General features: G+C 43.1%; 1 protein-coding gene across 2 annotated transcripts in view; it reads right to left on the minus strand.

Annotated features, from left to right (window-relative positions):
* Oxsr1 (oxidative stress responsive kinase 1) overlaps positions 1-18870 on the minus strand; it is an 86046-nt gene extending 67176 nt beyond the window's left edge. The window contains exon 1 of one of the 2 annotated variants that reach the window (XM_034484042.2): positions 18451-18870. In XM_034484042.2, coding sequence (XP_034339933.1) covers positions 18451-18520 — 70 coding nt within the window. In that variant the 5' untranslated portion in view covers positions 18521-18870. The remainder of the gene's footprint in view (positions 1-18450) is intronic. The other variant, XM_076917342.1, reaches the window with a different exon arrangement.
* Between the last annotated feature and the right edge of the window lie 1601 nt (positions 18871-20471).

Consider the following 20471-nt stretch of genomic DNA (forward strand, 5'->3'; position numbering starts at 1 on the left):
AGAGGCAGGTGGATTTCTGAGTTCAAGGCCAGCATGGTCTACAAAGTGAGTTCCAGGACAGCCAGGGCTACACAGAGAAACCCTGTCTCAAAAAAAAAAAACAAAAAACAAAAAACAAAAAAAAACAAAAAAACAAAAAAACACCAGAACCTCAGGGCCATCGAGGTGGCTCAGCAGGAAAAGGTTCTATATGCCACCAATCCTGACAGTCTGAGTTCAAACCCAAGGACCCCATGGTAGAAGGAGAGACCTAATTCCAACAAGATGTCCTCTGACCTCCACACTCACCATGGTACTTGTGCACCCACATACATACATACACATGCAAGAGAAAGAAAAATGTAATTTAGAATTTTAAATGGCCTTAGCTGTTTCATATCCATAGCCAATAAAGAACAGTGTAAAAAAAATGGAAAATCATTAGGATTTTAGTTCTGAAGTATGATAGCATAGACCCATACTTCTTGTTCTTTTACAAATATAACTAAATGCCATAAAAACAACTGACAAATACCCACCGAAAGGCTTTGGAAGGTATAGAAAGGAGGTAGGTGACCTAGAGACCACAGGACTGGGAAAATCCATGAGTTCACTGCCTTCTCCTCCTCCCTCCCATACATTCCAGGCTGAACAGCAGAGGCACCTCAGAGCCACCAAGAAAGAACAGACAGATACAACAAACTAGAAGAGCCTGCCCTCTGGCTACAGGTCTGTAAAATGGGCAGCTCAGCACAGAACTAGTAGTCAAAATATTGCCCAGTCTTCATCCAGGACAAGGACTAGTCCAAATTACTCCGGCAGCAGCATGGAATGGTCCCTACTGTACATCTTCAATAATGGCAAGCAGATTCAGCCCTGTGCACAACTATGGCAATGCCAAGCCAAGCAGCCTTTAGCAAAGCTTAGGTCCAGGACAGCTCCTACAGACATGGAACAGGCCAGTGCTCCTGAACAACACTGCAAAAGCACTAAAAACTAAATCACCATGAGGATTACTGTTTCCAAAGCAGGACAGAAAGGTATTAAGCTGAAATGGGGTAACTGCTTGCCAAAATACGAGATTAAAATAGGATCAAGAATCTGCCAACATAATAGCCCAAATGTACGGGATATAATCAATGACATGATGCAGGATGTCCCAGCACTTAGAAACAGGCAGGTGGATCAATTCAAAATCATCCTTGGCTACGTGACAAGCTGGAGATAAGCCTGGGCTTCATGACAATGAGACATGAAATCTTATCTCAAAAAAACAGTAATAAAAAATAAATTCTCAATGAAAACACAGGGGGTAGAGGGGCCTCAGTGGGTAAAGATGTTTGTTACCAAGCCTGAAAACCTGAGTTCCAGCCATAGGACCTACATGATAGAGAGAAGTGGCTCTTAGGTGCTGTCCTCTGACCTCGACACACAGGCACTATGGAAGAGTGATTTGTAGGTACACAATCACACACACACACACACACATACACACAAATGTAACAATTTAGGAATGTGTCTAGAGGGGGTTGTGCTAAAGACTGAAAACAGGGCCTTGTGAATACAGAGCACAAGTTCTACCAACACAACCCATCCTCAGTCCCAGAACGTTTTACTTGTTTTCAGTCTTGATGCTCGTCTGAAGATTAACTGGCAGCAATGGCTAAATTGGCCACAGTGCTAATTTAACTACAGAAGTTTGTTTAGCACGCCGAAGATACTTTTTTTCCTTGATGTGAAGAAAAAAGGAGAAGAAAAGTGCACCCAAAAGTTAAAGTATCAAATGGAACTATACAGCTGAGACAGATAACGACTGAGAAAAAGCATTTGCTGGAGGTCAATGACGGACAAATCACAGAGGAGAGAATCTGTGAACTTTGAATCAAGATCAATAGTTCATCTGAACAACAAAGAAAACAGTCTGAGGAAAAAGCCTTAGGTAGTAGTAGAATAACAGCAAGGGATCTATACTCCATGAAATATATAAATAACGTCCCCAATCCCAAGACATAAATGTTCTAGTCTCCAAAATCTACAAGCGTATTACCCTTCTTCATCATCATCATCATCATCATGCATTTCAGGGCTGGAGAGATGGCTCAGAGGTTCAGAGCACTAGCTAGTTCCCAGCACCCACTTAGTAGTATACAATCACCTCTAACTCCAATTCCAATGGATTCAAAGCTCTCTTCTGGCTGCCTCCAACTGTACACAAACATACATGCAGGGAAAACATCTATGTATAAAAAATAATATTAAAAAAACACTTGCTAGATATTACCAAATTAAAGCTCTAAAGCTAAGCATGGAAGTGCACAACTGTAATGTCAGCACTCAAGCCACACAAGCAGAAGATTAAGAGTCTTAGGTCAGGCCAAGCTACACAGTCAGTTCCAGGTCAGCCCACACTACATGAGACTCGGAAGGGAGGGAGGGAGGGAGGGAAAAAGGGAGGGAGGGAGGGAGGGACAGAGGGAGGGAGTCAGTCTAGAGATAAAGATTATTTTGAATTATCTGGATGGCTTAATATACTTAAAAGGATCCATGCAGTAAAAGAGGAAGGCAGAAGTTCCATTAGACAAGATAATGGAAGGAAAGGCTGAAGTGTGTGTGTCTGTGTGTGTGTGTCTGGGGGGGGGGCCCTCTATATAACATAGCCATGAGCCAAGAAATGAATACTGACACATGCTAAAACATGGGTAAACCTAAAAACCAATAGGCTAACTTAGTGAAGTCCTGGATCAAAAACCCGTATTAGCAGCTTTCCTTTATGTAAGATGTTCAGAACATGCAAATCGAGAGAAAACGGTGGTGCCAGGAGCTGAGAGGGTGAACGGAAGCAACTGCATAATAAGCTGGGTTTATTCTTCTCTTGGTGATGTTATAAAACACTCTAAATACAAAACCTTTTAATCAAGCATACATTTTAAAATGGTAACTTTTAACAGGTGTGCTGGCACACATGTTTAACCCTAGCACTGAGGAGGCAGAGACAGGAGAACCTCTGTGAGGCCAGCCTGGTCTACATAGCCAGTTCCAGAACAGCCAGGATGACTTAGAGACCCTGTCCCTGACCCCCCCCAAAAGTAACTTTTATCTCATTTTCTTAGAATACTTCAACCTTTACTTCCTAATCCAATAACTCCGAAAAGAGAATGGCACAATGCAACTGAGCCATGATGAAGCTTTTGTTGCTGCTTGGTTTCCCTTCTTTTCCAACTCCCCAAAAGAAGGTTTAAGGCATTCATCAAGCCCTTTAAGGTTGTGGGAATTAAACTACAAATTTAATGTCCTTTGCATTTTCTTTGCTATGGCAAAAGAAGCTCCATTTTATGCTAGGCATCCATCTCGGTACACACCAGCCATTTATCTCTGACTCCAGTCCCTGGAAGATGTTTCCCAGTGACCCTGACTCAGTGACCCTACCCAAAAATGTACGGTCATGACTATCTGCTTGTTATGTGGCTGCTTTTTTGCTTCTGTAACTTGCTTAAGCAGATTGCCAAAGATTATTTTGAGTTGTCTTAATCACTTAACTTGGCAGAACAGAACAATTTTTTTCTTGCTTATATAGATATTGAAAATCTCTGTGCCGTTTTCGTCTTTAAAAGTCCATCCCCATAACCCTCCTGCATGGCAAAATCAATTTTGGCTCAGAGACTGTTCATCCTGCTAGCAGCTAATCAATAAACCTTTTAATTATAACTGAATTGAGTCTATGGTCTTTTCTCAGGAGTTACAAACTCCATAACATTTGAAAGCTCCCAGTGAGATCCCTAGGAGATCCCAGACTCACGGCCAAGTGTGCAATAACTGGACTGAATCTATGGTCTTTTCCCAGGGGTCACAAACATTTCACCCACCAGCACATCTCTCCCTTCTCCTATCCCTGGCCCATCACTTGCCTTCCTGACTGGCATGGATTATTTTTAAATCTTACCTAGGGTGGAATCCTCCATCAAATATGACAATGTGCATTTCCAAATCATTCCTCAAACCTCCTAATTACAGTTTCTACTTGATCCTGCACTAAGTACTTGGTAACTGAACATATTCACTTTTTTTTCATATCCTGAATGTAATTTATTTCTGCACCACCTTCGTGTACACCATTATGACTCCCTTCAGTCTTTCTACAGATTAATCCACATGACATCTTCCTTTCAAAGCCTGACTCAGAACTCACCTATTTGCAAGCAGTACCACTAAACAGACCCAAATTCACCCTGCCATCTCCCACTACTAGGGACAGAATAAATTTCCACTTCACAACCATGTGCCTGGCAGAGAAATGCTCAGTTAATGATTGCTATTATTCCCTGATTTATTCACTACATAATTTTAGTCAATTAAACTGCTCAAATACATGTGTGTCTCAAGTACTATTTGGGCTAGGGTGAGTTTATTAAGGTTCAAAAGTACTTGAATCTTTACCAAAACACAGAAGGGCAAATTATCCCTACCAGCTCTCCAACCTTTACACATTTCACCGAAATGATATGGGTTCCACTCCCAGCATTTTAATCACTAGTATGATCACACAGTAAACGCTCTCTTGTATAGTGAGCCCCAGAAGGGAACACATTAAACACTACAGGGAAAGTTCCTCCCTCATTCTCTATTATCTCATCTTCCTCTCAAATATAAAGCAATTTCAAGAAACTGTTGCTAAGTGAGTGGGAGGGAGAATGCTTTATGTACTGCAGAGTAACTATAGTAATGAGAACAGTCCTCAGTAGAACTGCTGGACACAAAACTCACCATGTTTCCACTACTCTGGGGGAAAGCTACCTAGGCCTAGCCTCCCTTGTAACAAGCATTTACTTTCAGTAGAGTTTGACTTTACTAAGATTCAGAATCCACCTGTAAAATGGTTTGTTGAGGAGACAGGTCCATCCTTAAACTGCCTGCCACAAAGCATGATCCCCAGAATTCAGAAACTGTAACTCACGTAAAAGCCGAGCATGGGAGCACATTACTGGTAGTCCTGGCGCTGGAAAACAGAGACAAGAGGATTCCAAACCTGCTGGCCAGCTAGTCTTGTTGGATCAGTAAATCCCAGATTCATTAAGTCACTGGGTCTCAAAATATAGGGTACAGAACAACTGAAGAAGTCACCCTACATTGACACCTGCCCTTCACATGTGTGCTACACATAGACATGCACACATAACACACAAAGAGAAACTTTCTACATTTTGTTACTTATATTATGTCTGTGGATGTTTTGCCTGCAGGTATGTGTGTGCACCATGTGTGTACTTGGTGTTCTCAGAGGCCAGAGCAGGGCACTGGGACTAGAGTTACAGATGGCTGTGAACTGTCATATGGGTGTTAGGAATCAAACTCATGTCCTCTAGAAGAACAGGTAATGAATGCTCTTAACCACAGAACCATTTCTTCAGTCCTCTAAAAGCAGCAGCAGCGGTGGCAGCAGCACCCCAAGAGAAGTACAGGACAACCTAAGATGAGGCAAGTACAGTGGTACTGAAGTGATTACAATAACACCATCCTGTTCTCACTACATTGTGTGTTTATGGAGACAGTTCTCAGCCCTCCATAACCTCCCAGCAGTTACATCTGCCTTGGAATACATTTGAGAGTTCCATGTCCTTGACCATTATTAACCAAAATAAGTAGGTAAACTAAAGTAACTAAAAAAGATATAAATAAAAAAATTGTTATGTTATCGCTGAAATAATTATTATGCTCTGACAGGAATAAACATTTCAAGGTTACTTTTACCCTAAATTAACTTTAATTTAAATTATGTTCTTTGTGGAGTTTTTTGCCTTTTAAAATGCTGTACCCAAGTTTGGTCACCAAGAGACTATTCAGAGACACCATTAATGAACTAAAAACTCTGAGTAGTTTAATCACCATGGTTGCTGGTAACTATTTCAGTGGATTATGTCATTACAGGTCTATAATCCCAAGTGTTCATCGAGATGAGAGGATCATGAGTTCCAAGCCAGCCCAGGCTCAGGGAGCTCAAGGTTAGCCAAGGTTACAAAGTAAGTAAAACCCCATCTCAACGACAAAACAAACCCTAAATGTAAGGAAAAGTACTGAGCAAATGCTAACTAAACTAAAGAATGCCCAGTTAACATTTTCTACAAGTAACTGTGAGCAATCACTAAGAGAGGCTAAATCAGAGCCCTGTGTGGTGGCCCACGCCTTTAATCCTAGCACTGGGGAGGCAGGAGCAAGGGGATCTCTGGGTTCCTGGCCAGCCTGGTCTACATAGGGAGCTCCAAGCTACCTAAGGCTACATAGTGAGATAGTGAGAGCCAGCCTCACAAAAATAATAATAATTCAAAAACAATAAGCTGGACATAGTGGTGCCTGCCTTTGGTCTCTCTGATCCCAGCACTTGGCAGGCAGATCTCTGTGAATTCCGTAACAGCCTGGTCTACAGAACTAGTCTCAGGATAACCAGGACTACACAGAGAAACCTGACTCAAAAAAACAAATAAATAAATTAAACAAAAACGATGAAGATGATAATTTTCTATCTATAAGTTATAGGGGTTTTGTAGTCTTTTGGTTTCTCGAGACAAGGTTTGGTTTCTCTGTGAGTCCTGGCTATCCTGGAACTCACTCTGTAGACCAGGCTAAGCTAGAACTCAGAGATCCACCTGCCTCTGCCTCCTGGGTGCTGTTGTTTATAGGTTTTAATGAGGAAATAATGGCATTTTTTTTCAACTTACAGGATGTATGTTTTTATTTATAAGAAAAAAAATTTCTATTATATTGAAATGAAGTAATTGTAGATTTCTGGGTTTGAAAAAATGTGGTAGAAAAAAGAAATTTGATAATTCTGTTTATTGTTCTTGAATTACAAGTCAACTCACAAATTTAAGAACGTGACAGATGGGCAAGGGAGCACAGCCTTTATTCCCAGAACTCAGAGACAGAGGCAGATGGGTCTCTGTGAATTCAAGACCAACTTGGCCTACACAGCCAGTTGGAAGCCAGTCAGCCAGAGCTACATGGCTGAGACCCTGTCTCAAGATTTAAAAAAATAAATAAATAAAAATAAAAATGGTTGAGACCCTGTCTCAAGAAAAAAAAAGAGAGAGAGAGAAACAAAAACAACATGACAAAGACTACCTTTTTTAAAAGAAAGATTATCTTAAGAAAGACCATCCTAACAGAAATAATCTGGGCTCAGACTCACTAATTTATTTTCCTGTCAGATTTTTAACTTCCATCATTTTTATCACTTCATGATCTATTCAAATACTTAAAGAATAAAATTTAACATGTACTATGTAACATAACTAGTGAGGATAGTCTCAATTTAAAAATTCCTTCACAAGCCAACATGGTAGTTCACACTTGAAAATCATACTCTGGAGGCACAGGCAGGAGGACTCCCTAGAGTTCAAAGCCAATTTGAGGTAGATGAGACCAGTCTCAAAAATAACCAAGGAAACCCTTCCCAAAAGTACAAGAGGACCAGGACTACAGCTCCCAGCTGAGTGACAGAGCGCATGTGGAATACCATGAGGCTCAAGGGATAAGGTACAGGGTCAGGATGAAAAAATGTACAAGATTCAGCACCTATAACTATAGGAAAATATAAAAGGGGGGAGGAAAAAGAAAAAAAGGTTGGGGCTTAAATTGCTAGTAGAATAAAGCACGTGCCTTGCAAGTAACAAGCCCTGGTTTGGGGAGAGGACAATTTTAGGACACAGTTATGTAGAATGCTTGTGTGACATAAATATGGCCCTAGGTTCAATACTCAGCACAGACAGACAGACAATAACTGAGAATAGTTGCTAGAAATGCTGAAATGAAAATCATGAGTTCAAGGCCAGCCTGGGATACATTGAATGACCCTACCTCAAAATAATTTTTTGTTTAAAAAAATTGTATATATTATGTATATAATATGTATTATATATGCCATATAATATATACAATATGTATTTTATATATATATAAAATTATATGAACCTCCTGCATTGTTAGAATTACAAAATGGCATTGCCAATTACAAGGTCTCCTCAAAATGTTAGTTTCCATGTGACATATCATCCCGATAAACAAGATTTACTTTACAATTCAGAAGACTCAACAGCCATCTTCAACTATCTGAAGTCAACAGGACACATCTGATTTCCACACCTTCCTCGGCAGAAACTATAGATGCTTTTCTGTGTTTACCTTAAGAGAAATGATTATCAGATACATTTTGTGTTGCCTTCTCTTAGGGTTTTCTTTATCTGCCCATTTGTCTAATAAAACACAAAATAATACTATCCCAATACTACTGAAGTGCTCTGCAATCTGCTTTTTAAAAGGTTGAACTTCTTTTGCTAGGCCCTTGAGTACAACAGGGTTAAACAAAGTGACAATGGTTTAGACATCTTCTATGTACAAACCCATACAGAAAACTTAAGCCTCCCTTGCTGTCAGTGAGAGGCCATTGTGTGACTCTTGGAAACAGGTAATTGAAGGAAGCTGATTGTGGGGAAAACAATTTTCATATCACAGAAGACACAATGACTCTCCTACACAGAGCTTCTGTTTAAAGCAATCTCACATCTATATTATGTATTCACTAATGATCAAATTAAGTTTCTAAAGTATTCTCTAGTGGTTTTCTAGAGTATTCTCACATCTGTATTATGTGTTTACTAGTGATAAAGTTAAGTGGCACACTTTTAATCCCAGCACTAGTCGGGGCAGAGGCAAGTGGTTCTCTGTGAGTTTGAGGCCAGCCTGGTCTACAAAGGGAGTTTCAGGACTGACAGGGCTGTAACAGAGAAACCCTATCTGGGAGGGGAAGGTGAAGGGACCTGAAATGCTAGCCTGAACTAGATTAATGAATGATATGTCTACATAAGCAAAAAACAAGCTGGAGCTGAAACCTGTAGCTGCCACTTACTCACAGGGAATGCCTTCCATCATTCTCAAAGGATACCTGCAACTGGGGAATAATATTGAACCCTACACATTATTAAGATGTTTAGAAATCTTACTTCTAAATAAAGTTAAATAAATAATAAACTAAAGTAAACTAAAAATAAAGTTTAGCAATATCACTATTTTGACTGATAGTATCTTACAGCCTAGGCTGTCTTTGAACTCTGTAACAGAGGATGACCATGAACTCCTGCCTCTAGCTATCCACTACTGTATGATTACAGGCAGGAGCCAACATGCTTGGCTCTGTTTTTTTGTTTTGTTCTGTTTTAATGTTAAGTAAGACCTTTCACATTGTAACTTAGTGGGTAAACTACACCTCTAATTATAGTCTTTTAGAAGCAGAAGAATCTTGAACTCAAGGTCAACCTGTGCTGTGCTCTGTGTGTGTGTGTGTGTGTGTGTGTGTGCGCGCGCGCGCAAAAAAATAAAAAAAGCTAGAGCTGTGGGGCTGGAGAAACAGCTCAGTATTTAAGAGTTCTGGCTGCTCTTCCAGAGATTCCAAGCAACAGCATGGTAGATCACGACCATCTATAATGTGATCTGATGCCCTCTTCTGGCATGCAGGTGTACACGCAGATAAGGTACTCATATACATTAATAATAATAACAACAATAATAATAAAGCTAGAGCTGCAAATGCAGCTTTTGTATTCTGTTGCCAGGGAAACTGGCATGTATGTGAGACCTGCCAGCACCACCGGTCCTGCATGGGCCCATCACTAAGGGCTAGCTGAACACGAGCTGAGTACACCACCACATGGTTTAGTCAGGGAATACCCTCTGACAGAGAAGGCAAGTGAGCAATGGGCTCTGAGCAGTCAGCACAGAGAGCACTGACACACTGGACACCCATGACATGCAGTGAGAACAGTACAACCGATCTCACTGTGCTACTTTGGATTTTCCATTTAAAATTTTCAGGTAACCAAAACCTCAGAAATAAAAAGCACAGATAAGGAGACTACTATAAAAACAATGGGATGGTTTAGCTTAGTTCTCATTTCCTAAACCCACAAGTTTAATCCACTAACTGTGAATGAACTAAGAATGACACAGCAAACCTAACTGTCATCAATCAAGAAGGCTCGATAGAGTCCATGATGGGGAAGTAAAGGAAGAGCTGGGAGCTCACAGCCTGATCCACAGCCAAGGGGCACAGAGAAAGCAAACTGGGAATTTCAAGAGTCTTTTGAAACCTCAAAACACACTCCCAATGACACCCCTCCTCCAGCAAGGCCACGCCTAATCCTTCCCCAACAGTTCTACCAACTGGGAACCAAGTATTCAAATATATGAGCCTATGCAATCCATTCTCATTCAAACCATCAGAGTGGAATAAGAGAATCAACTTACAAGCTGACCTCCACTCCCACACGCATGCCACATACACGTATACACAGATACACAAGGATAAGTTCCTACAATGACTTAGACGAATGGCCAAGGCCTTGTATCTCTACCACACTATCTTTAGAATCTCTTCACCCGTGTGTTACCTCACTCTGTCACGCTCTGCTCTTGCCACCCCACCTCTTCTATCATACTAGCAAGCTTCTCAGAGTCCTGCTCAGTTCCTGCTTGGAACAAACACACCAATTACTGCTTCATGCCCTTCGGGTCTTTCCTTAAATGTCACCTTCTAGGTGAGGCTTCCCAGAAGTGAGGCTTTCCCTGACCTACTTCCATTGGCACTCTCACTTCTATCTCCAGCAACCTATGATTCTTTCCCCTCTTCATCACAGCAGGGCCAGTAACTTGAGGAGAGAAAGGATTTCTATGTTTGCTTCCCCCTGAACCTAGACCAGTGCCTGGTATATAACAGGTGTACAAGAAAGACTTGAACAAATTAATTAAACCATGGGCTAGTCTTCAGGGAAAGAAACTGCTTGGCTAGGAGACCCCAGAGGTGCCTGGCTGTTACTGTCTTGTCTCGCTGTCATCGTCATGAACACTGATGATAACTGAGCTTTACTATGTTAAATCCCCTCTGCTTCTCATCTAATCATTACAATAATGCCATCACTCAGCCATCATTGGCCCACACAATGACGCAAACAGAACAGTACAAGCAAAGTCAGGCCTTAGGTCCTGGGCACACAACCATCCATAACTCCAGTTTCAAGGGATCTGACACACTCTTATGGCATCCTCAGTCACCAGACACACATGGTGCACAGACTCACACACAGACAAAACACATATACACAAAATAATAATAAATATTTTTTAAAAGATGTAGGGTCAACCAGTTAGTGCAAGGCAAAGCAGGATCTAAGAGACTGAAACTACATGGTGTTTCAATACTATGCCCTTAACTGGCAGGTAATTACCTCTTGAAATTAACACTAACATTTATTAACTGGTCACTACTCAGCAGGTTAATTCATTTACTTGCAATGTCTTAATTATTTTAATTATTTAATTTAATTAACTAATTCTTTACAAGAAAACTCTGGGTATTGAGTCATCTAATTTTGGGTTTTTTTGGTTTTTGTTTTTTTAAAGATTTACTTTCTATATTAGTACTCTGCTGCATGTACACCTGCATGCCAGCAGAGGGCACCAGATCCCAGTACAGACGCTTGAGAGTGTGATTGCTAGGAATTGAACTCAGGGTCTCTGAAAGAGCAGACAGTGCTCTCAACTGAGCCATCTTTGCAGCCCTGGTTCATCTAGTTTTGACAAAGACAACACAGTAGCTTTATTTGCAACTTTCTCCAATGTTATTGAATAATGTACTACCCAGGTGAAAAGCTTCATTCCCCAGTCTCCTTTGCAATGACCAATTTGCACAGTTCAAGCCAATAAAATAGAAGTCACCAATCAAGGCACCCAGGAAGAACCACTCTTGAAAGGTGCTAACTCATCCGTCAAGGCTTTGTCCTTCTGCTACATTCTTCTAGCCTAGATGTAAGTGCGAAGCTAGAGGGAAAGGAATTCCACATAATTATGAAAGTGCGAGTCACAGGCTAGGTTGCGATGATGTGAGAAATCAAGAGTCTCAGACATGAAGTCTGGACCCCAGGCTTCTTATGTAGGGGAGGGAAAGTTTGGTACTAAATCACCGCTATTTACTTTATGTTACATGTGACAAATGCAGTTTCTGGTCTAACTCTAACAAGTTTAGGATCTAATGATGGCCTCACTGAAAACCATCACTTGGCTCTCCCACCCAACTCAGCAGAAAACGTATCACTACAGACAGAACAGCAAGTCTTCCACAAATCTAAAGGGACACTCTAGAATCTGCATTTGGAAACCACAATTTTAAAGATTCAAATGTGTGGCTAGTGAAAAACGTATAAATGGTAAAACACCAAGGAGAAAGTAAGGAATAAAACTAGAGAGTTGCCGACGTCAAAGCTGTCAAAGCAAAATCAAGTCTTAAAACTAGTCTGATGTTTTCCAGTTTTAAACCTAATCTGAAGTAACCAGTTTCTACTAAGACTCAGATATGATAGTAAAAGCTATGGCACAATCCTTCCTTGCCAAGGTGGTTTCTGACAGGCTGGGTTTTTTCGGTCACCATAATGCAGTGTTAACAACACCGTGCATGGTGTAGAGCCTTGTACATATTACCCTGACAAGCATAAACACATAATGCACCAAAACTTGAATGAAACCTGAAATAGGACAGAGGGGACATGCAGAGAGGTAGCAGCAAGGTGATAGGTGATTCAAAATGTTTATCACAAGATCCCAATTCTAATCATGGAACTGGAGAAACGGCTGAGAGGGGAAAGTGGCTAATATGCAAACATGAAGACTGGGTTCAGACACAGCCCTGTGCAAAAGCTGGGGCATGAGCACAACTCCATACACAGATGTACACAAACCACCAAGCCCCCTCCCACACACAAATAATTTTCTTAAAGAGTTGAAATCACATAGAATTTCAGGGTTCATAGCAATATCACAATCTGAGAAATATAAGACAAAGGGGTCAGGCATGGTGGTGCAAGTCTTTTAACACAGCTCTGGAGAGGCAGAGAAATACAGTTCTCTGTGGGTTCGAGGCTACTCTGGTCTACATAGTGAGTTCCAGGTCAACTAGGGCTATTTTGAGGCCCTATCCAAAAGGAAGGAAGGAAGGAAGGAAGGAAGGAAGGAAGGAAGGAGGGAGGGAGGGAGGGAGGGAGGGAGGGAGGGAGGGAGGGGAGGGGAGGGGAGGGGGAGGGAAAGGAAAGAAAGAAAGGAAGGAAAGAAAGGAAGGAAATAAGGAAGGAAGGAAGGAAGGAAGGAAGGAGGGAGGGAGGGAGGGAGGGAGGGGGAGGGAAAGGAAGGAAAGAAAGAAAGGAAGGAAAGAAAGGAAGGAAATAAGGAAGGAAGGAAGGAAGGAAGGAAGGAAGGGGAAAAGGAAAGGGAAAAAAGAACAAAAAGAAGGAAGACAAAAAAAACAGACAACAACAACTACTTTAGGAAGCATTTAACACAAGCAGAACAGTATGCAAAAACAACCCGTCTCAATCCAAACAACAGTCTCCATGACAGGTACTATTGGCATCAGAACACCGATATTAAAAACCAACTTCACAAAATGTGCCCATAATCACAAATCTATTAAGTGGTAAAGACAAAGTTAGTCTAATCCCAAATTCCTTATTTTTAAAACTGCTTTCACACATATCAAATACAGTATAACCACACTGAAATTCTTTTTTTAAACATTCTATTTTTATGTATGTGCACACACATCACAGAGGCCAGAATAAGGTGTCAAATCCCCTGTAGCTGGAGTTACAGGCAGCTGTGAACATCCAAACATGGGTTGTGGGAATTGAACCTGGATCTTCTGGAATAAATTACAGCAAGTGCTCTATTTAAACTACTGAACCATCTCTCCAGCCATAATATACTGAAATTTTCTCATGCAAAACTAGACTAGAAGCCATCTCAAAGTTACCAAAATGACTGATTTACCGTGAGGATATTAACACCTTTTACAATAATCACATTGGAAACTTTAAAGCTTGCCAAAAACATCTTTAAAATTCTTTTAATGGAAGCCTTCTGAACTCCAACCAGTATGTTTAACATGTTCCCAGGGCAGACTTCTTGTTTTACCATAAAGCAGAACAAGGGGTCAATGAGAGGCCCACAGGGTAAAGGTACCTGATGACCTGAACCTGCTCCCCAGAACCAATGAGGCAGTGAGAGAAGATTCCAAAAAGTTGTTCTCTCATCTTCTACATCTCCACATCTTTGAGTACAAAACAAGGTAGTTGACTTTATCTCTCACCATACAAAAGAAATCTTGAAATGTATCAGACTTAGATGACACAGCTACACTCACAGTGATTAAAGAAAATATCAAAACATCTCTATATTGGGTTAATAAAGATGTCTTAGATCTACACCAAAAGCAAAATCAATATAAAAAGAAACTTCCTTAAAATGTAAAATTGTTAGCCAGGCTCAGGCCTATAATCCCAACCCTCTGGAGGCAGAGGTGGAGGCAGAGGCTGGAGACTCAAGTTCCAGGACAGCCTGATCTACCTAGGCAAGTCCCAGGCCAGTCAGAACTACATAGCCAGACCCTGTCTCAAAATAAATTAATTTAAAAAAGATTAATCAAAGTTTCTAGAGGCAAGCATGTCAGCACACCTTTAATCCCAGCACTTGGGAAGCAGAGGCAGGAGGATCTCTGTGAAGGCTGGTCTGGCCTATATAGGGAGTTCCAGCACAACCAGAGTGATGGCAATACCTTGTCTTAGGGGAGAAAAAAAAAGGGAAAGGAAAAATGGAAAGGGAGGGAGGGAGGAAGGGAAAAAAAACAAAAAACAAAACAAAAAAAAACTGCCAACAATTGAGCCTCGCCTGGGCTCCAGAGGGGAGCCTTACCTCAGAAAAATACCAAAGTGCAACCCAAGTAAGAGAATTCAAGATGAGTGTGTGAAAGTCTAACAAGCAAGCACGTACGACAACGATCTTCACCATCATTAGTCTTCAGAGAAGTGGAGTGAGATACAATCCACACCTACTACAACAGCAATAACCAGAGACAGGGCTAGCCACACACGGCAGCAGCAAAGCACACGTCTAGCATGTGTGAGGCGCTGGTGCTCCCCTGAACGTACGATACATTCATACATACAATAAAAGACAAACTGCAGACTGCTAAGTTGTAGAGAAATGGGAATTCTCACACAAAGCAGTGGAATGTAAAACGGTGCAAGCAGTCTGAGAGAACTTTCGGTAGTTTACAGAGAGAAGTTGAACTTACTATTGTGACCTTGTAATTCTACTCCTGGGTTTCTACAAGGAAAATAAAACATTGTCCAGTAAAACTTAATATGAATACAAACAGGTTTATTCCAAACAGCCAAGGAACAGAAACAATCCTATACCCATCAACTGCTGGCCAATTTAAAGGAACTATGAATAACTGTGACTACGTGCTATGGGACATGGCTGAACCTCAGCCAAGTATGCAAAGTAAGAGATGACCAATACCAAGGAGTACACATTACAGGATTACTCCTATATGAAATGTCCAGAGGGAAAATCTATACAGGCATAAAGTAAGGTTTTAGCTGCCTGGGGCTGGGGTGGAATAGGGAGTTACTTACTGCAAATGGAAATGAGGCATCGTTTTGGAATGAGAGAAATGTTCTAAAACTGGATTGTGGTGATGACTGAACAACTTTGTAAATTTACTAAAATATTACTGAACTGTACACTTTAATCAGGTTATTTTATGGAATATAAATTATACATTCACAAACTTTTAAAAATAGTGAACTATGTGACAGAAGCCAAATACCAAAGGTCACATTATTATAGGATACTACTTAAGTAAAATGTCCAGAAAAGACAAACCAATAGGCAAAAATAAATGTGTGGTTGCCTGGGACTGGGAGAAGGAAGCACAAAAGAATCTCACTGGGATGACAGAAATAATCTAAAGCTGGATGATGGGATGGGTACACAGTAAACATAATAAAAGAGAAAATCATGTTATGACTGGACTTCACAGTAAAAGATTTATTTTTATTTCTCATTCAAGTCTATATGTGCATATCTGTATTCAAATGTCATGTATGTACAGGTGCCTGAGGCCAGAAGTAGTCATCAGATCTCCTGGAGCTTCTATTACAGGCAGCTGTGAGCCGCCTGATGTTGGTGCTAGGAACCAAACTCATGTCCTCTTGAAGAGTAGTAAATGCCCTTAACTCCTAAGCCATCTCTCCAGCTGGCAGACTTGTGTAAAAGATGACCAAATCACACTGGCATTCTTAACCTGTGACAAACTGTGGACCACAGTTTGACTGGGATGAGAACCCACTCTCAGAACTACCAGCCCACTCAGACATCCTGTTCTATAATTAACATTGAGCAAAATTATCATTGAGATGTCACTACATCTCCATAGCCCTTGCAGCTCTCAGAGTTTGTAGCTGAAGTGCAAAAGCATCGGGGACAATAGCTATAACCAGTCCTTTGACCCCAGTTAGGCCGTCGACAGCTAGGAGGGACGCACACCCCACCAGAAGGAAAGAACAATGTTACTCTTCCAGAATAACAGAATCCCCTTTATTTTTCTGACATCATTCTGGAATCTCCCATTTAAGCCCTTCCTTCATTATGAAAAATTAAGGTCCCAAGAAACAACCAATCAAGAGAGTCTTTACAAAAACAGAGATGTACCTAGCTCAACCAGTACATGTCAAAGACCCAACACACAGTAAGGACAGACTTATGAAGTGACGTAAAGATGAAGCATCCTTTATGTTTTATTACACTTGGGGGGGGGGATTATGGAGAAGGAGGCTATAAGCTTCTCCTTCCAACACTAGGGTCCCAGGAATGGAACTCGGGGGTCATCAGGCTTGGCGGATAAAGTATAAAGAAGCTGAAATGTAGAGAAATGGCAGCACCCTCAGCTCCACAGCAAATTTGATGCCAAGTTGAGCAACCTGAGACCTGCCCTTAAAAAAAAAATTGGCCGGGTGGCGGTGGTGGCGCACACCTTTAATCCCAGCACTTGGGAGGCAGAGGCAGGCGGATTTCTGAGTACGAGGCCAGCCTGGTCTACAAAGTGAGTTCCAGGACAGCCAGGGTTACACAGAGAAACCCTGTCGTTTCTCGAAAAACAACAACAACAACAAAAAAAAAAAAATCGGGGGGCTGGGGAGATAGCTCAGTGTAAATGTTAACTGAGCAAGCATTAACAACCTCAGTCTGAATCCCCAGCACCCACATCAAGTGTGAGGCCCAGGAACCCTGTAAAGAGCCTGAAATCCAAGTGTTTCAAGGCAGAGACAAGTGGACTCTGGAGTCTTACTAAGCAGTCAGCCTAGCTGAATGGTGAGTTCCGGATCAACTAATGAGATTGACCAAAAGGAATGTGAAAGGCTAGCCTTTACACAAGCACATGCAAACATACACACAGACCTACAAAGAAATTTGGCGGCTTTTTGTTTTTGTTCTTCTTAACACAAACAGTGAAATAAACACTGGCACCTTTAAGAAAGCTCTGGGATTTCTGCCTGGTCTCTACTGTAAAACTACCTTTAAGACAGGATGCTATCAGTGTAGACAGTCATGTCAACTGCTCATGTCAGCTGATTAGGCCTTTGTTTTACTAAACCCATCCCCTTCGATTTCTATGGCCACTGCATCACTGCTGTACTACAAATTCTCCCTCATCCCGGGCCCCTAAGCCTTAAGCACTATGCACCTCTGGGAGTGACAATCCATGTTTGGTATCGACCAACTGGTATTCTCAGCCCCTATTCAGGGCCACTTTACACATAGTAACCAGATTTATGGAGCGAGCCATGGTCCCTGGTTGAAGCCCTCCAAGGACAAGTTGAAACTCCATATCTTTACCATAGCTTCAAAGGTCCCTGAGATCAATGTGTGCTCTCTTTCTGGTCCCTAAACTTATCAAGCACTTTCTCTCTCCTCAGAGTCTGCATATTTATTTCCGTATTCCTCAATGGAAGGAGAAGGGAGATCTTCCTACGAAGATTTCAGGGCTCAACTTACAAGTCTTTACCTCAGAAAAACAATTTTCCTTGAAATCACATAACTTATCCAAATCATTTCTTATTATTAACATCTTGCTCATTTCCTTCCGGCCACCTACCGAGACCCGTTACTGCTTTTTTTCTTTTCTTTTCTTTTCTTTTCTTTTTTTTTTTTTTTCATTCTTTCTATGCAGTTGACATCTGCCTCCTCGACCGGAGAAGTCAGTTGTAAGGCGCCAGAGGCGGGTCTAACCTGCTCAGCACCGGGTACCTGCAGCTTCCCTCAGCTTCACCCCTGCGAACTAGTGCAGCGTCGCGTGGATGCAGGGATGGACTCAAGTACACATAGCGCACAATCCCAGAGCCACACGGCTCTGCCCACGAACCCCAGTGCCGCCTGTACCAGGCCTGCCGCCCATCCACATGTCTCTTCTGCACAGGGCACATCTGTCTCAGGTACACTTCTCCCTCCGGAGGAAGCCCCACCCTAGGCGCACGCCTCGCACCAGTGCCCAGCAAGGCTCGGGCCCAGAAGCCCCGCGCGTCGCCCCTCGGCTCTCACCGATCACCTCCTGCAGCTCGTAGTCATCCCTGTTGATGGACCAGGGCAGGGCGCTCGAGTCCTCGGACATGACGGCTGCAGCGCCTGGCTCCGTGCTCCTCACGCTCCAGGCACTCGGGTCACCTCGCCGCGCTCCTTCCCACGCCCAGCCGCCGCCCCCAACCCGCCGCTTGGCCCAGCCTTGGGGCGCACAACGCCGGGGCGCGCGGGTCAAGCGCGGCCCCGAGGCGGGGACGCGCGGCTGCGGCCGACCTCGCCTCCTGCGGCTCCGCGTCCCGCAGTCCCCAGCCCAGCCCACGAGCCGGCCTCAGCCTCCGCGGCCCCGCGAAACGAGCTTCTCCCCGGCCCTGCCCCTCCGTCCCGCCCTCCACCCGAACCCCAAGCACGGGCCAAACTTTCCCTTCTCCCTCCACCTGCCGACACGCAGCGCGATGACGTCACCACGCCGGGGAAGCTTGGCCGCGGCCCGCCGCCTCCGGCCACCATCTTGAGTGTGGCTGGACAAGAGGCGAGCGAGAAGGAAGCCGGAGAGAGTGGAAGTCGATAGATGAAGCGAAGAAAATGCTCGTGGAGGAGTACACTGGGGGCGTCTGAAAGCCAAAAGAGAGTAAACTGTCTCAGAACGAGGAGCCACACCAAGCATGGCGGCCACTGAGTGTCAAACCGAGGGAGCGAAGCTTCCGCTAGCGGCTGAGGGCGGGGCGTTGCCGTCTCTGCTTTGCATTCATTGGTTAGTTTGAGGAAGCATACGAACGGCAACTGGGACATGTGGACATCAGTCATACGTTAGTCCCGCCTCCAGGAGCTTGACTCGCTTTTCCTCCGGAGCGCCAGAACCTTTCAGGACCCAGTTCACTGAGGTGACGTCACGGCGTCACGGTCACACCCTCCCGACGTGCAAGCCGCGCCCCGGGGTGTGGGGAAGCCCGAGGGAGCGGCCGGGTGGGGTACGCGGATGACCGCCAACTAGGATAAAAGGTCTTGCGGGCTCCCGAGTGGAGCCGGAAGCTCGCCCGGTGATGACATTTTTTTTTTTCTAAGGCGGAAGTACTCAGCGCCGCCTCCAGGATCCGAGCGGGAGCGGGTTCTGTCTTTTCTCAGCTTCGGGTCTAAAGAGCCAATTAGCACCTGCCTCGGGGACCTAGGTTAGTTGGCTGTGACCAGACAGCGCCTTGACTGTTCCATGAGGCTTCTGTCACGCGCCTTGGGGGTCAGCTCAAGGCCCTGTCCCTGGCGTTTGTCCTCCTCACTTAGATCGCGCTTTGGTGAAACAAAACATTAAAACAACCTAGATAGGATCGCTGCGGAGAAGGTGTTCAGCTGGATGCCTCTCAGTGCAGGCCCTGCGGAGCAATACTGCTGAGCTCTCCAGTGGGAAGGCCATGAACACATCTGGTTGATAGAACTTGTAGAACATATCAGGAAGAGGTGTCATTTGGGCCAGACCTTACAGAGGTAATTTCAACAAACAGAAAATGGGAGGACAGAATATTCCAGTCTCGGGAAAAGTGCAAGGTCTTGCTGTAGACTTTTGTTTTCAGCCACTACTCGTGACACATTTACTACACGTGATACCTTTTTTTTTTTTGCCGGAAGGAGAAGAGTAAAAGTAACATTGAGAGGAAGTGGGGAAGGATTGGAATTCTCAAGGTGTGTACCAACAGAAAGACCAATAAACCAAAAATAATCTGGAATTGTTGGGCTGTGTGGACCACAGACAGACTTTACAATTTTCTTTCGTTACCTTGAAATTAAGTATAGTTTAGAATTTACGACTGCGCCGGGCGGTGGTGCCGTACGCCTTTAATCCCAGCGCTTGGGAGGCAGAGGCAGGCAGATTTCTGAGTTCAAGGCCAGCCTGGTCTACAGAGTGAGTTCCAGGACAGCCAGGACTACACAGAGAAACCCTGTCTCAAAAAAAAAACAAAACAAAACAAAACAAAAAAAAAAAGAATTTACGACTGCCTCCTCTTCCCTTCCCCTAAGAAAAGGAACTACCAGTTTCGTGATGAAATCCAAGA

The sequence above is a fragment of the Arvicanthis niloticus genome, chromosome 21 (genome assembly GCF_011762505.2).
Source record: "Arvicanthis niloticus isolate mArvNil1 chromosome 21, mArvNil1.pat.X, whole genome shotgun sequence".
NCBI lineage: Eukaryota > Metazoa > Chordata > Mammalia > Rodentia > Muridae > Arvicanthis > Arvicanthis niloticus.